This window comes from Lissotriton vulgaris, chromosome 12 (assembly GCF_964263255.1).
Source record: "Lissotriton vulgaris chromosome 12, aLisVul1.2, whole genome shotgun sequence".
NCBI classification, from domain to species: Eukaryota; Metazoa; Chordata; class Amphibia; order Caudata; family Salamandridae; genus Lissotriton; species Lissotriton vulgaris.
The window spans coordinates 797,928,522-797,950,351 of record NC_141700.1 but is presented as its reverse complement, the minus strand read 5'-3'; the positions used below and the strand labels follow the sequence as shown (position 1 = coordinate 797,950,351).

Below are 21,830 nucleotides of genomic sequence, written 5' to 3'. Positions count from 1 at the left end.
TGGAGTATGCTGACCGTGCTTCATGCACAGCAGTCACAGGCTCCTCGATGAAAATGGATGGTAGATGCCAGATTCACAGAAAAGGCATAAAACAGCTCCTTGAACACATTAAAGGCGAATCCAGGGACTACAAACAAATCCATTAAGCTTTCACATGCGTGGTTCGCTAAAGGTTCCCCCCCCCCCTTTGAATGACAAAAGGCCATGAAACAGCTGCACCCCAAAAACAGCCCTGGATCTGAAATGCAAGAAGGAGCAAAAAGCCATTAGGGCCATAGATGTGGTGGCATGTGGCATCTCTGCAGGAGTGAAAAATAAGAAATTGTTGAAGCAGAATGAGGTCAAACGCCTTTTTCTGCACTTGAGGGTGGTAGAGGCTCCAGGACTCTGGATACTTATAGGCACCGAGGCGAGAATTGTCAGCTCAAATTTCCCCGGACCTGACAATTCTCGCCTCGGTGCCTATTCCAATCATGGAGTCCCACTCTGTAACTCTGGGCAATAGCTTGCTTAATCTCCACAACGGCCCCTCGCAGCGGGATGCCTGGCTTTCACCTTGGGGATGCCCAGTAATGGGTTATCTCGCAGGGGAATACCAGGACGGGTTCCCTAAGCAAGCGCTGGGACGCTTTCGGGCAGCCATGCGCTCTACAATTCAAATTTCATTTCATTTCATTCATACTTATCATGATGGTTGGGTCCCTGGAACTTGCAAGGCGCACGGCTCAAGGGTATATACACTGTGAACAGAATTCTGCCACTATTTTACAAAATCTACCACAGCTCATGTTTTCAGTTCCAACCTACAAGAGTTTGAAGTTGGAATAGTAGGAATCTTATCCATATTGCTATAACAACTGAAACAAAATGGGTTCATCAGGATGTACCTGTATCCGGGCTGCTGGAAAGTGGGGAAGGGATTCGAGCGCCCTCTGCCGTGCCCCTGAGCAGCTGCTGCCAATCTCTCTCATCAAGGTCAGCTTCCAGCACAAGGTCTTTTCTTCGGAGAGGACATTCTTGCTCCCTCTGACTCTGTTCATCTCGTTGCATTCCCTCCAGGCAGGAAGCAAGCCTCACATGCCCACGTGAACGAGCCACTGTAAGCGGGAGACGACCCAGGGAGTCCGGGATACTTAGTGCCTTACGATTCCACCTGTACAGCAGAACAGCTGCCTCAATGTGTCCCAATGCACAGGCCCACATCTGCAACAAAAAAAAAAGGTTGGAGGAAATTAATTACATAGCTGTAACTCCAGCACTGGCATCTTTCATAAATTCAAATGCTAGAATCATTCCACATCATCGGGTTAGGAACCCTCATTACTTTTAGAATGGCAATAAAGGAGTGGAGTAAGTGGGAGTGGGTGAGGCACTGGCTCTTTTAGGACCAGGCAGTTGCAGGGCGCACACTTCAGGAAATCCCCTTTCTTCGTAAGGCCCACCGGCCGGCTAACCTTTACGCCTCGTTTGTCACACGGGTCCCCCTGAAAGTGTGGGACGCCACTAACACTATTCACAAACTTACCACTTTCCTCTCGCCACTTACGCCATCGGTCGACAATCCAGACTTCACTCCAGGCCTAGCGAAGGGAGACTTCACTCACTGGCGGCCCACGGGGTGCAGTTTCCTTTACCATATCTACGGTCCAGACGGAGTACTTCCCTTCCCACTCTTTAAACAGGAATATAACCTCCCTGAGACGGAACGGATGTGTTACATGCAAGTCTGACACTGGGCACTCCAGCCACAAGTGAGGGAGACGGCAGATAGGAACTAATATCCGACCTTTACACATTTTTACAACCACCAACAACACATCTCTACAATCCAGGCAGGGAACACTGGGAACGTGAACTAGGCAGGACCCTGAGCCATAAAGAATGGGACCAGATCTCTTATAGAGCCTGCCACTCTGCATACCATACCGGGCTTATGGAGACACTAACCAAGATATCCACATATTGGTATAACACCCCATAACGGATACGTGAGATGGACCGCCGCAAAGACAAAAATTGCTGGCAGGGTTGTGGACATACAGGCACTCTGTTACACCTCTTGGGGGGACTGTCCCCTTCTCCATGCCTACTGGACGCAGGTAATAGATGACATTGATACTCATTTCCAAACAGAACTACCCTGATTCCCTGCCTACGCCTTGCTGGGGCTCCCTAATCAATTGACATACTTCTTGCGATCGCGCAGGGGCCGTCAGATGGCCATTGCCCTACGTTCCGCAGTACAGAACATCCTTACACACTGGCGCACTACTACTGTCCCCTCCACTACAGGCAGGTTACATAGGGTGTGGTGTGTATTGGGGATGGAGAAGCTGTGACTCCCCTTAGCCGGAGACATAGATCAATATGATGACCTCTGGCAACCATTTTGCTCACTGTTGGTCACTGAATTTAGGGAACTCACCTGCCCGAGATACCTCTGCCTGTTGCGGCACACAGGGCCCAAAGAGGCGGACTCCTAAGTAGGGTGCGAATGGAGAGTCCCTCACGAGTTTGGGGGGGGGGGGGGGGGGGGGGGGGGAAGGGGTGGTGGATTTGAGCACTGCATGAGGGCGGGGGAAGGAACAGGGAGTTAGGGGGGCGGGTGGCTGGGTTTCCTTTTGGAGGGTTTTTCGCAGCACGTATGGTATATTTATGCCTTTACTGGTCTGGTTGGTTTCTGAATACTATGCCCGCCCTTTTTGGGGCTGTACTTGCCTTTCAAACGTTCCATGCCAATGTTGGACCACATAGCATATGCAATGTATGTTTTGTTTTATATGTGCTGCTTTCAATAAAAAAGATTTCAACCTAAAATGGCAATAAACAGTGTTAAAATGGCGATCGGCCCCCAAACCATGTTTGTTTATTAGCAAACACAATTCATCTGAAATAGCTCAAACTTCAGCCAATGAGGTGGAAGTGCTGGGATCTCTACTCCCTTTATTGGCCACTTTAGTTCAGATTTCATAGCAGAAGTTTGAAGGATAGTAAGAGTATTTCATGAGCCTCAGACTAGGGAGGTTTGCATATGAAGCTCTGAAAGATACCAAAGCTGGAGAACAGGAGATACAAGTAAGTAACTAATTTCTTGTCCAGCTTTGGATCAATTATAGATTCACATGCTTGATTCAGAATAGCAAGCAGTTTATGCAGTTTCATAATATGATGGCAATAAGTTCACCTTTAAAAAAACAGGCCATGTAGAGCAGATTGGCCAGCAGTAGAATCATCTGCTGCATTCAAGTCCAAGCATTAGTGCTTGATGAATGTGTGCCTCCTCATCAACCTAGCAGTTTAGGATATACCCAGAAGCGGTCCTCCAGGGTAGAAAGAGATATGTATATATATATATATATATATATATATATATATATATAGAGAGAGAGATATAGATATATATAGATACATACCTCAAGAAGATAGGTAATATCTAACCTTCAAAGAAAAGAGGGCCCCTGAAACAGATATATAAGCAAGTTCAGGGGAAATACACCAATCTACAAGCAAAACAAAACCGTAATGGACTATAAACAATTTATTGAATCATATATGGAAAAGCGCAAAAAGTCACAAAACAGCCCACAACATAAGGATCACCACAAATTTCATAATTCTTTATCATAATATTAAACATATCAAATGTATTCATTTTTGTTGACATTTAAAATAGTCTATTCGTTTTGATACAATACAAACAAAAGAAAGAAATCCAAGATATAATATATACATAAAAGAATGGGAAAATCTCTAAGGACCCCCAGATACCAACTTCTCCCAAATCCACTCAATCAGACTTCCATTCATTCAAACAGGCATACCGAATCAATCCCACACTTCAGTCATTCTAGCATCAATATCACACATCAATAAAAACAACCAAACAAATTTTCTATAGGACAGGAAAAAATAAATAAAAAAATAACAAATCCTTGTTTTGAATATTCCCATGTTCGAAATAATACATGGCCCAAGATTCTTGCATCCAATGATACACAGATTCGAGAAATGTCCTGGTCTAAATGGTTGTTGAGTTAGCGCTAACTCAAACGAACTGCACTGATTACCCTGGTTAAGAAAAACCAGAGGGGCGTGTAAAAGTAACAGAACGCCAAAAAGCATATCACAAGAGGAAAAGAACGGCTATTAGATCACAACAATAGCCCTTAAAAGAGCATATAACGGAGTCCAAGAAAGACTAAGCTGTATAGCAGAGTGATGCCCACATAAGACACAGTACTCAGAGAAATGCTATTTAATAGCAAACAAATAGACTACGTACGTAGTACACCTAAAAAGCTATACAACAGCAAACTAAAACTCCATGTAGAGTAAGACGTATATCCAAAAAAGGGTATAAACTCGACACTACTGTCCTCATCAGAGTAAAATACAAGCATTTACAATGCAATGGTCTCTGCATTATTAAAGGTAGAGCTATTGGCATTGCTCATGACTTTTTTAAAATCATAAATAAATGGCAGTCATTTACATTGCCAATAGCTTAATCGCTCACAAATGCATGACCTATTGCATTTACACCCACACAGAGCCACCCACACAAAGCCACCCACACAGAGTCATTCAGATAGAGCCACTTACACAGAGCCACCCTCACACAGACAGAGCCACCCACACAGAGCCACCTACAAGAAAAGCTATCCACACAGAGCCACACACACACACACACACACACACACACACACAAAGAGCCACCCACACACACACACATATCATATATCATATACTCTGGCCACTCCGCCACATCCCCACCCTTACAGGTCTGTGATGATGCCTCGTGCCTGGAAGGCTCAGAGTGGTGTGTGCTCTGTTAGCAGAGATGTCCAGGTCCGCGCTTCTGGGTGTTGGGCATGATGAAGGGTGGGTCCATCGACCACGTGACGTGGAGGTGGAAGGCGGGTGATGAGCCCCTGGTTATATTACAGGGTTTCCAGAGTCAGTTACTTGGTAGGTCACTGTCAGTTTGTACCCAGAGATGGGAGGATCTGGCGTGCAAGATGTTTGCTTTGGTAGGATTTATTGGAAGTGTTGGGTTGAGCATGCCTGGTGGCTGGTTCTGAGTGGATCGAGTTTATCGGAGCTTGTCTCATCCGAAGAGATCAGGTTTTATTTCAGCACGGAACGATGCCACACACACCCCACAAGAAGGGCACAGAGGTCACAGAGCAGACAACAGCGTTGGTGACGTGCGTCATGAAAGTGACTTTACAATAATGCGAATATTGCCTCCGTGTTCCCTCCCCCTTCACTGGGGCTGCTGCTCAGAGATTTCTGACTCAGTCACTGGACGCCACACCTGCCCACCCCTCTGCACTCTGCCTTTAATGTTTTAAGCGCTATTTTATTCGTGTTGCTATCCTGAATCCAGCGCCTCGATTAGCCTGCTCTGGCGCTCGCTGTATTCGCAGCCCTAAATTAATAATTCGTAAAACCATCTCATCCTCAGAGCACGCGGCGTCCCTCGGCTGCAGGAGTGCAGGGCGCGACAAAAAATCATATTTCCTTTTATTCGATCACTGCCCCAAAGGTCTTTTCAGGAGAGATTCTGGAATCCATGGAGGGACGGAATATTTTAGTCTGTGAGAATGTGCGGAATGCGTAGGTGAGAGTGCGCCGCTTCCCGAGTGAGGGTGCTGTGCAGGGGGGAGGCGGGGTGAATATTAAAATATCGAGGCCAGTCATACTGAACTGCAGCTACCATGACGATATGTTTGTCGATATTGTGGAGTCCATTTTTTTATCTTGATCTTCAGATCACTATAAAACAAGAAAAGCGGCACAAACAGGGTGGGAGAGGCAAGAAAACGGCACAAACAGGGGGGCAGGGGTACGAAAAATGGCACAAACAGGGTGGCAGAGGCAAGACAAGGGATAGTTACCTCATGTCCTCGGTAGACGCTGCTCTCCTGGTTTTACCGAGCAGCAAAATGGCGGCCGCAAAGCTCCGAAAATTTCGGTATCGGAGGCGTGTTTTTTGCGTTCTGAGTGACGGATGATGTCACAGGTCGAAAGAACGCAAAAAACACGCCCCCGAATCCGAGCAAGCGCAGCCTTACGGTCCTCGACCTAAAAAGAACAAACTAGCTACACAGCTGCAAAAACAATCCGGAGATTAAAATAGTGAAATCCGGAGTCAAACACTCTTGCAGTAAAAAGAAGTAGTGCTTAATACTTTAGCACCACAAAGTGCAACAACAGCAGAGGCAGGATTTAAATCCCTAAACCTAACGATTCACAACCGTGGTCATATAAAAGAGAGGCAAAAGACCTGTACAGTCCATACTACAATTGACCAGCCATGAGGCGCTGTTTCGCTGAATCTGCATGGCTGTCAAATAATCAATCACCATCAAAGGTCATATGTTTTAAACTCTCCCGAACATTATCAGGGAATTTTGACAAACACAACCAAGCCTGTCTGCGAAGAGCAACAAACTGAGCCATGGCTATGCCAATAGAATCAGTGGTGTCCATTGCCAACTTAATATTAAACTTCCCCATCTCACGGCCATCTTGCGCAAGTTGAAAGAGTTCAGCCCTCACCCCTTCAGGAAGGGAAGGAAGCAGATGTGTGACAGAGTCCCATAAAGCATATGTATCCCTGCCTAAGACACAAGACGGGTTTAACAACCTCAAGCCCGAACGATCCGAAGCAAAGATATTCCAGCCACACAGATCCAACCACCTAGATTCTCTACATGGTGGAAGTAAAAGAGAAACATCTGAATTCGGCTAAGCCATAGTAGCTTGCACGACGAACCTTTTAGCAGTAGGGTGTCTAGAAAGACAGGGTTGTTCGGAGCAGTGCAATAGCGATGGGAAATGGCCCAATCAACAGACTCCAGTCACAGGCTTTGGCCAAGTTCCCAAAAGAATACCATACAGAGAAACTCCATAGGGCAGTAAAGAGTTTAGTTACTTACACCTTTATTGCGATCACACAGATCCTAAAAAGTATACAGCAAAAAGTCTCAAGAAAGCATACACCGAAATATATAAATAAAATAAGTATAGAATAAAAATTGATCAAAACATTTCTACAAATTCAAAATGACTGGGCCCCCCAGATCAGTTTAAAGTGCATATGTGCAAAGCAAAATGCATGGCACAGGATAAGGTGCTTGAAGTTCCCACAAATACAAAATAGCAGAAGGTTTTTAAAAAACTTGATAACATTCTGATCTGGCAAAGCTTTCCAAAATGCAGTGACTCAGCTACATAATTTTAACGCCTAATCCAAAGAGCATGCCAGAATCTAGAAAGACCAAATACAATAGGTTGTCTGGTATCAGTACACAAGAGTCTTAAGACCTCTAGATAATGCCCTCGGCCCACCAAGAAGCATAACAGAATAATCCATTGTTTTCTCATTGACTGGTAAGTCGGGCAAAAAAAGAGTAAGTGGACTATGGATTGCGAGCTAACTTGGCAAGTGGGGCACAAGTCGTCCAGATCGTTATTGCTGGACCATTTTGCACAGAACAGTTTGGTGGGAAGTGATTTATAACGAAACTGCAGAAACCGTTTCCGTGCCATCGGTGGAGCTATTTCATCAATAGTTGGCTCAAAGAACGGAGAGCATTTCGATTTGATAAAGACTTCGGTCAGGCTGGATACTGGAGCTAAAAGAACTTCTTTTAAAACCGAATCTCAAAACACTTTTTTCATTTTTTCTCTGGAAATTCGCCTCATCATTTCTGGATTTGACCAATAGGCGTCAAAGTCCAATTTTGCCAGAGATTTCCGTAGAGTGGAAAACCAGTTTATTGCCCAGGCCTTAGGAAATCTCAAGAGGTCTAACAGAGTCTCTCGGTAGGTCTCCAGCTCATCTACAGTCCATAGCCTGAACCAAAACATTATCAATCGGTACATTGCCTTGTGTCTCAGCTGTTTATGTGCCAGATCCATATATAAGGGTTTCAGAGGGGTACTAGCCGGGAGATCCACCAGAGATCTCAGAAACCTATTTTCCACAGCTATTAAAGATGATATATTTCCTGTCCCCCACAACTCTATACAATACATTATGCTCCCCAATACTTAAGTATTGTAAATTTCGAGCGCAGGCGCAATCTGCTGTGACGTAGTTTCTGTGTATTTTGCTAATGTGATTACATTGGAATATTTGACGGAGCTTAGCCTTCTCCTTTTGTGCGTCCGAATTTACAGATGGGGATACAGGTATTCCTAAGTAATCAAAAACGTCAACTTGTTCAAGTGGGGTGCTACCTGCCCGAATAGATCTACTAGAGAGTTTTGACCCACTTTTGTTAAAAATTATGTATTTGGTTTTTCCCTCATTTAAGAACAACCCCCTATCATTACAAAACTGTATAAAATCATTTAATAGTCCTTAGAGGCCCCGGGGGATTTAGAAATTAAAAGGGTGTCGTCCGCAAATAAAGCGGGGACTCTTCTATCATTTACTTTCGGTGCATCGCAACCATCCCTATCCAAAAAGTCAATAACCCAGTTTATAAAGAGGGTAAAAAGAGTGGGCGCCAGCATGCATCCCTGCCTCACTGCACATTTTACGGGATCTTTTTCTGTGACTTCGCTTCTTGGGCCCAAAATTAAAATATCTACAAGGTTTGTCGGAATGCCCAATTCTCTCAGTACTCTCCACAGCTTTGCCCGGGGCACAGAGTCAAAAGCAGTGCGCAGGTCAACAAATGCCACATATAGTTTACCACCTTTAAGGTCCACTTCCTTCCAGTACATGCAAATAAAACGGAAGACCTGGTCTAGTGTGCTAACTTTTGAGCGAAAGCCCGCCTGTAGGTCACTTAAAATATGAAATTTCATCATCCATTCATGGAGCCTCCCTAAGGCTTGTTTACAAAATATCTTTTGGAGAGAATCTATTAGGCTTATCGGTCTATAGTTAGATGGCTTGGATTTGTCTCCTTCCTTATAAATGGGCACAATTTCCGCAACCTGCCACGATTTCGGAATAGGTGCTCCCTGGAGAATCAAGTCAGAAGCCCAAAGGCATTTATCTTCTTTATGCAGATCATTGGGGATTCTGTCTGGGCCTGGAGCACGCGCTGGTTCACATGAAGAGATTGCGGCATAAGTTTCTACTAGGGATAAAAACAGGTGCTCGAAGTCTCCGCTCAACACCTCCTCAGACAACTAACCCATCTCACCACTACCATCGCTCTCAATGGCATAGAGAGACCCAAAGTAGGCTGTCCAGTCATCGGGCTGTATATTACATTCTAACTCTGGTTTTTCCCCCTTAAGCCAGTGAATTGCCTCTTTCCAAAAGGACTTTTGGTCTTTACCATTTAGTGCTGTGTGTAGAGCTAGCCATAGTGAGCTTTCCAACTCCTTTTTGGCACTGTCAATGGCCTGCCTGTACCTGGCTCTAGCTGTCACAATTTCAGGATGGACCTTGCGCTTTATAGCACAAATAAGTTCCCTCTTTGACCTTCTACAGTCCTGGTTAAACCATGTATCTTTCGGCTTATGTGTTGTACCACTGGAGTGGGTAGCACTTCCCATTTTATTTTGAAGGCCGGCTCAGCAGTTCCCTAGCCTCTTTAAAAAGGTGCTCGTGGCCTGGGTTTAGACTCTTAACAGCCTCTTCACTAGGGGTATTAGTTAAAGACTCCATTAGGTTTGAGGTTTTCTTTTTGAGAAGATCCAGCACCTCCGGATGCTTCTCGACCCAACCCCACTTAACCGTTCGCTGGTTATTTGAAGGAGAGAGTTCGCCCAAGTCACGATGTCCGTTTAAAGTTGGCTGTGCGATACCAGAGATGCTTAATTAAAGTACAAGTGTCTATTCACCTCAATCATATCATCTAGTACAGGCCATAGGTTGGAGGTGATTAAGCAGTAATCAATACGGCTTGTATGGTTAGGTCTATTAAAGGTATGAGCGCCGTTAGGATCTGATATAGATCTCCCATTGGTTGCTCTAATGTCATGCTGGAGTGTTAGTGCAATCAGCTTCATCCATTTGACCTTTGGTAGACTTAATGGAGAAATAGACCAATCTTTGTCCCAATCTCCTGTCAAATCAGGGGCGACTACAGCTAAGGGCTCGAAAGTACAATTAAAATCACCAGCAACTATCGCTGGGGTATTATCCAAGTATTTGGTTAGGGCATTATCCAACGCACAGAGAGTCAATGTTTCTTCCCCAGCATGGTCCAACCTATTGATAGACAATGTACTAAGACATATAAACTACTTAAGGTGGCTCTAAGTTCATCAACCAGGGATAGAGACGGAGTTAGAGCTTTTAGAAAGGCCTACAACCTGGCAAGGAAAAAACGTGAAAAGGAGATTAAGGAGCAGGCGTGGGAAAATTTGCACCAGCCTGCCAGGAGCAGAGATACTTGCCTATTCTGGTAGGCCGTGAACGCACCCTTTCTCGCGAACAAAGAAAGTGCAAGGTTAGAAATTGCTATTGACGAGAATAACTGGATCGAATTTTTCTCAAAAGTGTATAGACAGGAGAATAATAGTGAAATACTTACACTAGGGAGAGAAGAGGCAGAAGAACATAATAGTATGCACTCGCCAATTATAATCAAGATTACCCAGGAGGAGGTGCTGCTGGCAATAAACCAAAGTAAGGGTAATAAGACCTCTGGCCCTGACGGGATTCCAATTGATTTATTTAAATCTATTGTAGATCTTTGGGCTCTACTTTTAACACACGTTTTAGAGGCCTGTTGCTCCGAAGGTTTTTTAAGTTCCTGGTCTGAATCAGTAATCGTCCCCATTTACAAAAAAGGGGATCGGGAAAGCCCATCCAGCAACAGACCAATCTCGTTATTGGATTCGCTAATGACAGTGGCAGGAAGGGTGATACTAAACAAACTCCAAACCTGGGCTGACGACAATAGTATCCTGAGCCCAGTACAATACAGTTTTAGGGAGAGGATGGGCACGGTGGAGCAGGTTTTAAACTTTACTCTTCTCCAAGGGAAGTATATCCAAGCAAAAAAGGGTCGGCTGTTTGTAATTTTTGCAGATCTCACGGCCGCTTTTGATTGCGTGGAACACAAGAAGCTATGGAGTACCCTGGAGGATATACAGGTTGATCCTGCAATAGTGCAATTCCTAAAACAATTGTATACAGGAGCATCAGCTAAAGTGAGATTTGGCCCGAAGGGTGAGTGCACCAAACCATCCCGCGTAGAGAAGGGAGTCAGGCAAGGATGCGTCTTGGCCCCTTTCCTCTTCTCCATATATACCAACTCTTTGGAGGAGGAATTGAGGGCTAATGTCATCGACTGTTCAAGATATAACAACGAGCAGGTCGTCTCCCTTCTCTATGCAGATGACGCAGTTCTAATGGCTAGAACTAAAATAGGTATTCAGCGCACACTTACCACATACTCAGGGTTTATGGCACACAGGGGTCTAAAACTCAATTCCAAGAAAACTTTTGTTATGGTGTGCGGGAAACATCAGCGCAAAACCAAGAACCTGACTGTGGGAACTGAAACCATCGACTACACCAAAAATGTCTCCTATCTAGGTGTTCTCCTAGTGGGAGCATGCTCCTGGGTCCCGGCAATTAGAAGTAGGACACTCCTATTTAAAAGATCCATAGCGGCAAACTGGGTAAAAGACCTCCTGATATACTACTGAAAATATACATAGCAAAGTGTAGGAGCATTGCCATGTATGGGGCGGGTATTAGGGGTTTTAACAATGTGGCATCAATCCAAATCATTGAAAATATGTTTCTTAGATACGTTCTTGCAGTCCCACAGAGCACGTCTGCTTTTAATTGCCACGCTGAACTGGGTATTGACTATATCACTGACCTTATCAAGTTGCAGCCTATTCTTCTATGGCACAGGATCTGGGCTTGCCAGGCACTGTCCCTAAATAGAGAAATTATCAAGGATGGAATGAGTCTGGATCAGTCAAGAAACGTCCCCTGGTTAAACTATGTAAGAACGTTTTTGAATGACCTTAATAGACCAGAGTTCTATGAAGATCCTGAGCTGGTTTGCGCTATATCAAGAAAGGCACTGAAAATATTATGCATGAGTCACCTTGAGCAGATAAGACTAACAGGGGAGATGGGTAAAAGATCGGTCATACAGCACCAGATGACCCTGACCTGTTATAGGATCCAACCTTATTTATGCTACTGCTTGAAAGGTTTTGACAGATACGTCTTAATAAGGTTCAGATTTGAATCTTTCCACCGGTTGGTGACCTTTCCAAACAAGCATTTACAATGCAATGGTTTCGCCTTTTGAAAAGTTTGAGCTATTGGCATTGTAAATGACAATTTTCATTTATGTGTTGGTTTTGAAAATAAATAAATAAATGGCGTTGTCATTTACAATGCCAATAGCTTAATCTCTCGCAAATGCGAGGCCTATAGCATTTGCAATGCAATAGGTCGCGTATTTACGCGAGTTTTAGCTAATGATATTGCAGATAACAATGCGTTTTATTTATGTTTCAAAAACCAAAACATAAATAAAAGGTCTCTCACACTGCTGTCTCTCACACACTGCTGCCTCTCACACACCATGCTCTCCCACACACCATGCTCTCCCTAGAAGACTCACACTGCTGTCTCTCTCACACTGCTGTCGCTCTCACACTGCTGTCTCTCCCACACACACATGCAGAGAGCGACACACACATACAAAGAGCCACACACACACAGCCACACACACACAAATACAGCGAGCCACACACACAGCCACACACATACATACAGAGAGCCACACACACACAGCCACACACACAGCAGCTAAACCCTGAGCAGCAGCTAACCCCTGCACAGCAGCTGAGCTACCCTGCATACTAGAGCGAGGCAGGTGCAACGCAAGAGCGGAGCCTTTGTTTTCACCACCTCTGTTTCCACACAAGTCTGCAGAGCACGACTGGCGCACTGATCACTTTAGCACAGTAGCTAAAAGCTGCACAGCAGCTCTCCTCTGCATAGCAGCTAAACTCTGCACAGCAGGGCGAGGCAGGTGCAGCGCAAGGCTACGGCACTCATTTCCACTCAAACACCCCATCTATTTCTACACAAGTGTGCCGTGCACTGCCGTCTTCCTATCCCTATCTGACAGCAGCATAGCATCACTCCACCATCAATAGTTCACCCAACACTCTGGAGGCAGCTGACTAACTTTGGGCTTCAGAATAGCGTGTTGATCCAGTAAAGCGCTTCTTCGCCTCGTAAGGGATAGTAAGCGCGAAGCAAATTCAATTATAATACAATCATGTTATGGATCGGCCCCCCATGAACGGAAATGCGGGCAGAGTTAAAACACGGGCCGGTATATGTAACAACCACAGAAACTACGTAAAACTGCACTGATCTTAATGTGACAGTACTCTGTTTTAAACACAAGTTAAAAAGATTACAGTTCTGCTCTGCCACATTATTACAATTTCGCTAAAATCCACGAACCTAAAATGAGTCTCTCCCCCACATCTACATCCGTCCACCCATACTCACGCCGATGCTGAACAATGTAATCACTATGTGTCAATTCATCCATCTGTACATTCACTCCCATCCACCCAACTACAACCGCATATTGATAACCCCGGATTCATCCAATAATCCATCAGCCTATGCGCGACGTTTGTGGCGTATTGTAGCGGTGGCATTGGTTGAACGCGTTTGCACCGGCACATCTCCATACTGTTATGATTGCGCTTTCTACAATGATATGCACTATATGTCGGTCAGCGCATACGGACCCTGCTAAAGTTACCTTCTGTCTGGTACTTACACGGACGGTCCGTGGGTTCCACGCACTATCTGTTCCTGTGTTAGCATTTCCGCATCGCATAACAAACACCACCTCTGACCATACCCCAGGACTAGTCTGGAAATAGGAGGTACTGTTACTGTAAAGTGTGTAAGGTAACCTACCATTGGAACATTGGTTCTCAGCCAATCCTAGCTCACCGCACAGAATTCCGAAGAGCGGATTGGCTGTGGTGTGTATCTTTACCTCTTAGTGTACTCTAGTCGTACTCACACAGTCGGCAAATTTCTCCAAGTAAGGGGGCCTGCTGTGCTTGGTGGGCGGGGGACGAGGAAGTGGAGCGGGGCAGAATTGGGGCCCGGGGCCGGATGCGGAGCATGAGCGATGGTTGTATGTCCGTCAACAGTCTCCGGCTCTCCATGGTGGCCGCTCATAAGACGGCAGCAACGAGACACACAACATGCCGTGCAAAGAGAAACATCCACAACACGGGGCAGGTAGAGACGACAGCAAAGACACACACAAAGACGTAAAAGAAACAGGGAGACGACATGAGACGGGGTACACGTACAAAAAGGGAGACGACATGAGACGGGATACACATGCAAATAAAATTATAAACAAAATGCTGCTTATCTGATTGCAAAGAACAACAACTTCCTGGCAACTTAAATCTACCAGACCACACCAGCTAAAGGCACTTCGAAAAAGACGAAAACAACACGGTTAAAAAAAAAAAAACACCCGCCCACCGCTGCAATGACGTGCTAAAAGGGGCTGGATGAGAAAAAAATCGCCGGAATGCCCACGAGTCGCCTCGCAGAATGACGGACGCCTCTCTCTTCCAATGGCTAGCCTCTATTTATGGAGCTAGCCAATGGAAGACAGAGGCGGGTCAAAGCTCACATACTTGTAAACAAAAGATTTTGCCTGCGAAACCTAAAGTAATGGTAAAAGCAGTGAAATCCAGCAGGTTTTTTCTTTTTAAAATATAAACCTAACAGCAAACACATGACTAGATTACTGTAAACATATTTGAGTGCTGTCTGAATTGTTTCCAATCAATTACTAAAGCAAATGGAAAATTAGTAAGAAATGTATAGAAAGGATTTGACACACAAAGTTTCACCTACTAGGTCTACGTATATAGTGACTAGGCGACCCAGATTTAAACAGGAGAATCCTACGTTTTCAACATCTGCCCCAGAAAATTCAGTAAATTTAGCACATGTTCTGCTTTTCGGACAGGGAGGCAAATATTCATGTATTGAATACCCTAATTAATAAAAAGTACCCATACGAAAAGCTATTTATTTTGTAAATACGGAGACCAGAATCTAGAAATCAAGACAAGTGTTGAGATTGAAAATGCAACGTATTCGCCTTACAACACGTACTATTAGACACGTCGATGGTTTTAATAAAGCGTCTGCAAAAGACAGATAGATACCCATAAACGCTACAATACATTCAATTACAAATTTCCCCACCCCACTTTTAAAGCATAAAGGCGTGTGGTATGATCATATGCTTTGCAATCTTCAACAAACTTCTGCGGGCCGCCTCTCCTGTCTAGGTATACCAGAGCTGCCTCCCGCAGTCGTGCCACTTGTGTAGTCAGACTCATGTTTTCTGGAGAGAATAAGTAATTACGCCATAAAAAATACTTGCGCGGCAGATGTACGCGAGAGTGCTTCCGCCCTCTTTTGGTTATACACCCAATGTATCCGTCCGCCAGACTAAACTAATCCTTTCAACCAAATCGGAAAACAAGCTGTGCGTAAACAAGCACTTTGTACTTCTAGTCCTTGCTTATCAGAAGCAAGGCTGGCAGTCTCTTTTGCTGCCAGCCTTGCTTCTCGTAAGCAAGGACTATACGTACAAAGTGCGTGTTGATGCACCGCTTGCAGGTTTTCAAAACAAATGAATAAAAGGCATTGTCATTTACAATGTCAATAGCTCCAACTATCGCAAATGCGAGACCTATTGCATTGCAAATGCAGCTGCTTTGATGTTTTTGTTTTGTGCCTGACACTGGAACAAGTCCCCCCTCCACCCTGACAGAACAAGACTGAAAGACTGAATCAACCATTCCAAAAACCGTCATGCCAGTCCCCACCTCTAGGGGGCTTTGCTGGAATTAACCTCCCACGAAAGATGTGGAAAAACGCGACATTTTACAGTAATTATTCACAAATGAATAGGAAATAATGTCATGGATTTCATGGCACTTCTGAGAAAGACCTGCAGAGCAATTACTATAGAGTCTCCCACAGGGACATGGAATACTGTTTCTCGATAACTAGATAATGTATGTGCATTTTGTTTTTAAAGTGTGTGCCCGGTTCTAAAAATGGGTGCACTAAAAAAAAAAAACACATTTGTATCATAGGAGTTTATTCGGATACAGGGTGCCCCACTGGAAAGGACAGGATCCTCACAATATGTCTCTTTACTAACCAGCATCATACCTCACTACCTCACTTCTGTAGCATCCACAGAATGCTTCAATATTGGCCCGTATTTTCTTGTTCCATGTGCTGTTATCCCAGCTTTAAAATATGCCACCTTAGGTTTTCATACTTGCCTGTACAAGTAGATTGTTAGTCGTTTTAGGGTAGACAATCTTCTTGGAAAGGGAAGGGGTGGACAACATAAACCTTACACAGACAACAGCGCTAGACATTTATTTGAGGAGGGAACAGACTGTTACTGCTTAGGTTAGAGACACCCTGCAGGCTTAGGCAGCAGGTCTCAACTTAAAGGATTGGTCATCAAACAGGTTAAGTGAGAACGCCATTAAAAGCTTTATCATTACGGTTAATGAAAATACACACATTTTGCTTTTAGATACAGTCTCTTTATTTTTTATCAATATACTAAATGCGCCAAAAACTTGTAATTTTCAAGAAGAAAAATATTTTAGTCCTGAAATACTACCTTTTCCTTTTTCTAGGATGTACCATTTGTCCCTTTTGATCAAGTAATGACATAAGGATCTTGTCATTGTATTGGCAAACATATGCCGAACATATGCCAGGGGTGTCCACAGTTATTTCCAGAACGCCACACGATGCCAAGGATTGACAGGGATCACTTTGAATATGCCTGCATACATTTTACTCCTCAGAGTAGACAAATATTCAACAGATTCTTTCAAACTTGAGACGAACTAAACCGCAGGGAATCAATGTAGATCCAGGAGAGCTGCTGTACAGAATTTCCAAATCAGATATGTGGCCATGTGTAGTGAAAGTCGAGCATGCCTGAGCTGCGCAAACAGAATTGATTACAGAATGTAAAGTCTGGCATCCCGACGAATCTTCCTGCGGAGCGGACGGGCATTCCCAGGCCCCTGTCACTTTTAAATTACATTGTCTGCGGTATGAACGTACTGATGACAGATTTACACATTGCAAAAGAAGGCAATCAACCAAAAAATAGAACCTACGCTCAAGACGGTCCCAGATGAAAAGGTTTCCTGCTTGTGAAACCGTAGTCGTGGTTCTGTAAATATTGTCTCACAGGATTTTGTTCAACACTTGCTGCAACATGAAACATCTGCACGTACAGTGACTGGAGATATTGTCGCAATATAAGAATATCGCCCGAGACAGGTAAGGCGATTACGGTTGGAACCACCTCGCAGTCCATACACGTTGTCCTCGAGCACCTAAAACAATACAAGGGGGGAGATTTCCTGATCGGTGCGCATTATAGCAACCGGCTCCTCGCAAAAATGAATGCAGGTATTGTCGCGATATAAAAATGTCGCAATACCAAAACAGAGACACCTCTCCCGGAATTTCGTGGACAATTGATGCAACGGCATGAAAGATGTATGTTTCGATTGTTGTAGGTACGAGGTGAATACTTCATTGAATTTTAACAGTTTTTGTGTTTTTAGTTTGACACTCTGCCCATGAACCTGTCCACAGGGTTGAATGCCGGGCTTTGCAGTGCTTGCGGGCCATCGGTCTGTGGAATAGAATACCCCCCTCCGGGACCGGTCAGGGTTGGCAGAAGAGGGCTCCTGCCCGTACCTGACACCCCAACTCTGAAATCTAAACTTTTCCCCCCTAGTTGTTGGCGTCACCGTGGTGCGCATGTGCGAAGGTTTCCGAAACTGACAGTGCCGGATAGATAGCAGGTCAGGAGCAAGAGAATGGGGAGGAGAACAAGGCGAACGGCAAACGCTGCATCCCGCGCCGCGGGTGGTGGTGCGTGCTTTTGAGCACGAGGCTTCTGCTCTGCTCCTCTCTCCTGTCAGAGCGCTGGATTGTGGGGTTTGGAGTCCCCAAGCTGCCACAGCAAACGCTGCTTCAACACCTGTCACACCCTGGTGAAGCAGATTCAACAATGGATCAGATGACAAAGTCACCGAAGGAAGCTGCAATTTCAAGACATCAGCAGCTTTCTTTATAACTTCAGCAAAAGCTGCACTAGTCGCCATCCCCATGCAGCCCAAGAACCTCCAACAAGAGGCTGAACAAGACCAACAAAGCGGTCGATGTCACAGGCGTCACCCGAGCCACCTTGCAATGCTGGAGAAACAGCAAAAGAGCCAGTTCCGTCCTCGGAATGCAAAGGAGAAGACTTGGGAACTGCAGTGGCTATGAGTGGCGTCTCCTGCGCGCAGCGACGTTGAGGCGGTACCGTATCGTCATGCACCATGAGCTGCACCTCCAGCGGCGACCGACGTCGGGTGGCATCGTATACGCCTCCTGAACAACCTCATTCGACGCCACTTGCATTACAACTGGATGCCGCACGCGGCTGTGCACCAACACAGTGATGACCCCAGGCACAGAGATGAGGCCTTCGAGCGGTGCAGAGGGAGAGCCCGCCGGAGTGTTTCCAATCAGAGTACCACCTACCTCCTTGAGGCTCGAAGGCGCTCCAGGTTGAGGCATGGGCCAAAGAAAGGCATGCAGAGCATGATAGTATGCCTGCATCTGGGTCATAGTTGCCTCGACTCCAGGATAAGGCGTTAGGCACAGGGTCGACTCTTGTGCGACGCACTATGTTAAAGAATGGGAGAAACCAGCAGAGACCGTGACGCGGTGAGGCCGAAGGCTGCGCGATTTCGATCCCTTACGACGGGATTTTTGTGACTTAAATGAGTGATGTTCACTGGAACGGCTCCTTGAACTGCCCCGGGCAGGAAACTCAGAACGGGAAGGAGACTGACATTGCATGGATTCCGACCGGGAGAGATGCGCTGTCAACAGCTTAATTTGTCTTTCTCGCAAGGCCATAGGCTTCAGCCATTTACAGGCATTGCACTCCTTGGAGACTTGGTGCTCTCTTAGGCACTACATGCAGATGGTATGGGGATCTGTGCAGTCATCTGTGTCGCACAGGTCACCACAACTTAGAACCCAAAGGCATAGGCACACAGTTCCCGGATGCAAAAAGCCGTCAAAGTAGGCCAAAAATAAAAACATCCTGAGGAATCACTTCTCTGTATCCACGTTGCAGCGCGGAAAAGAATAAGTTGACGTTTGTGCGCCAAAGGGGACTTATATGGTTCCACTGACGTCATGACCGGAGTCGTACAATGCCGTACTCCAGCGCTCAGAGGTACTGCTGAAAATCTTTCGGAACCAGTCAGACGCCTGGGGAGAATTCAAAAGTTAAGGAATCTGCAGCTAGATGTCTATCAGATATGTGGTTTTAACAATGGCACAATCCTGGTAGGCACAAACATACAGTTTTCAAAAGACCCCCTCCCTCCTTCAGCAGGAGCATTCTTTTTACCTGTGATCTTAACTGGGACTGTCTAGAGTAGAAACAACTGGGTTAACTGTGGATGGGAAGACACTTATACATCTGCTTAGAGGCCCTTCAATAAGCAAAATATACATGTGTGTACTGGATGTTTCTTGGTGACTCATCAGCTTCTTGGTGACCCATCAGCAGTTTCTCCCAACAGTGTCATAACATTTCTAGAAGAAGGTGCTACTTTAATTTCCCTCTGGTGAACTGAAGGATATTTCAGAAATTATCCGGAGTACAACATGAATCTGAAAAGGAATCATTGATAAGCACAGAAAACAATCGCAAAAATATCAACATTTCATTGCTCTAAAAGTCTATAGTAAGTCGTGATCCGAGCAAGAACAAAAAGCACTTAAAAACTTGTACTGCTTCACTTGGAACCAATATTTCACAGTTTCAGGACTAACACTTTTCTTTCCCATGACACTTTTAGGAACTATTTCAGAGTTAGGAGAGTCTTTTGTGACCGGCAGGACATGGACTTACCAGAGGAGTGCAAGAGAAGTGGTCGACATTGAGTGGGTCAGCTTCCTGCTCTAGATCCAGGCTCTCAGCGTTGATGCTTCTGTATGGAAAAATGAGCCACATGGTTCAAATTTTATTAAAATGAAAATAAAGGAAATGTAGACAGCTTCACAGTCATAAAATATAGATGTAGTGAATATCCGCCTATACTATAAGTTTACAAAGAAACTACTGAGCCATGGGAAGCAAATGTCCTATATTCTAAACTAATCTTCAGTTATGACAATACACAACAGGATTCTACATACACAACCATAATAGGAAGGCCCTATGGTTATGTTACATTTTTTCAATAGCCAGCTCTCTCGTTTGGGCTAAGTTACTCAATTCTGTAGCCATGAACACCACCCAAAGAATCTTTGATAAGAAGCAGCAGCCATTTTGGATTTCAACAGGCAAAGTTCCATTACTCTGAATACTTAGCTAAACAAATGCTTTTTTTTCAGTCGCTGGTTGGCTTACTCAAGAAACAAAAACTCAATAATACAGGCCAGTTCCAGTTTTTGTCAACTCGGAGAACAGGGATTGATTGGAGGGCCTTCAGCTGTAAGTAGGTCAAGGTCCCACTGACTGACTGGCGCTAGATGAAAGTCATTTTACAGAGGAAATCAAGTTCTCAACTCTATAAAAATAATTATAAAATGGTTTCTCTCCCCGCAGAAGCAGGTGAGTTTGTGAACTACTGAGGTATGAGTTATTTAGGTATTGGTTAGACGTAAAGTTTATCATTATAACTGGCCAGGTGAGCAAGACCTAATATGGAAGGAGGTGGAGGACTTTGCACAACAGGCAGACATGAGGTGCTAAGAAAGCAAGTTTGTGTACTTATTTGTTTCCATTGCTTCAAGATTCTGTGAAGATGAGGGCTAGAGATGGGGCCAGACAGTAACAATTGGGCAAAAAAACACAGCTGAACGGGAGAGAGCGAAGAAGGAAGAGAGGACAGAAGGGGATAGGGAAGTAAGACAAGCAAGTACGTAGAAAGTCGAGAAGAGGAAGGGAAGAACATAAGAAAGTGAGAATGATTGGGAGAGAAGAAAGTAGGATAATCAGACCAGAGACGGGGAAGCATAAAAGGGAAAAAGAAAGGGAGAGACTGCATATCAGGAGAAGGAAACAGAGAGAGTAGAAGACGATGGAGAGAGCAAAGGAGAGAGGGACAGAGAGAGGAGACAACAAATGGAACGGGGAAGATGACGGGGACAGCAGAGGCGCACAAGCATTCACAAAAAGGGAAAGGGGACGGGAGAACTGGAAAATAGAGTCAGCAGAATTGAAGAGGGGAAGCACAGAAAGAGGCCAGGTTGATTGTTATAGAGACAGAGGAGTAGTGGGGAGGAGACAGAGAACACAAAGAGACAGGAAAAGCAGAGCCATGATAGAAACCGACACTGGTGCCATAAAACTAGGGCCCTGAAAGGGATGTCCTTAACCCTAGATATCGATTCGCAGAACGGGGAGGATGGGTGGGGCGGTAAGGAATCTAACACTAACTACTGTTTCTTACAGATATATCATTACCGAAGGAAAGTAACTCATGCATCTGAGAGAAACTGGTTAGTGTTAGATTCCTTACCTTAGAATAGATACCCCAGCAATACCAACCCCGGTGGTGGGTCTGCGAACCAAGATCACATCAAAAAGTCCTGAAGAACGGAACGTCCGAAAAAGCCATCTCTCCAGACTTGGCTGTCCAGGCAGTAGTGCTTAGCAAACGTGTGCAGCGAGGCCCACGTAGCTGCCTGACAGATGACGTGCAAGGGGACTCCCCGACCCAGGGCAGCA

The 21,830-nt window shown here is 45.0% G+C and overlaps 1 protein-coding gene across 4 annotated transcripts in view; it reads right to left on the bottom strand.

Annotated features, from left to right (window-relative positions):
- The window catches only part of CAMTA2 (calmodulin binding transcription activator 2), an 897,177-nt gene that overhangs the window by 249,576 nt on the left and 625,771 nt on the right, over positions 1–21,830 (bottom strand). For all 4 annotated transcript variants that reach the window (XM_086946206.1, XM_086946207.1, XM_086946208.1 and 1 more), the window contains exons 14-15: positions 20,007–20,085; positions 888–1,203 (exon numbers count right to left, since the gene is read on the bottom strand). In XM_086946206.1, coding sequence (XP_086802332.1) covers positions 888–1,203; positions 20,007–20,085 — 395 coding nt within the window. The remainder of the gene's footprint in view (positions 1–887; positions 1,204–20,006; positions 20,086–21,830) is intronic.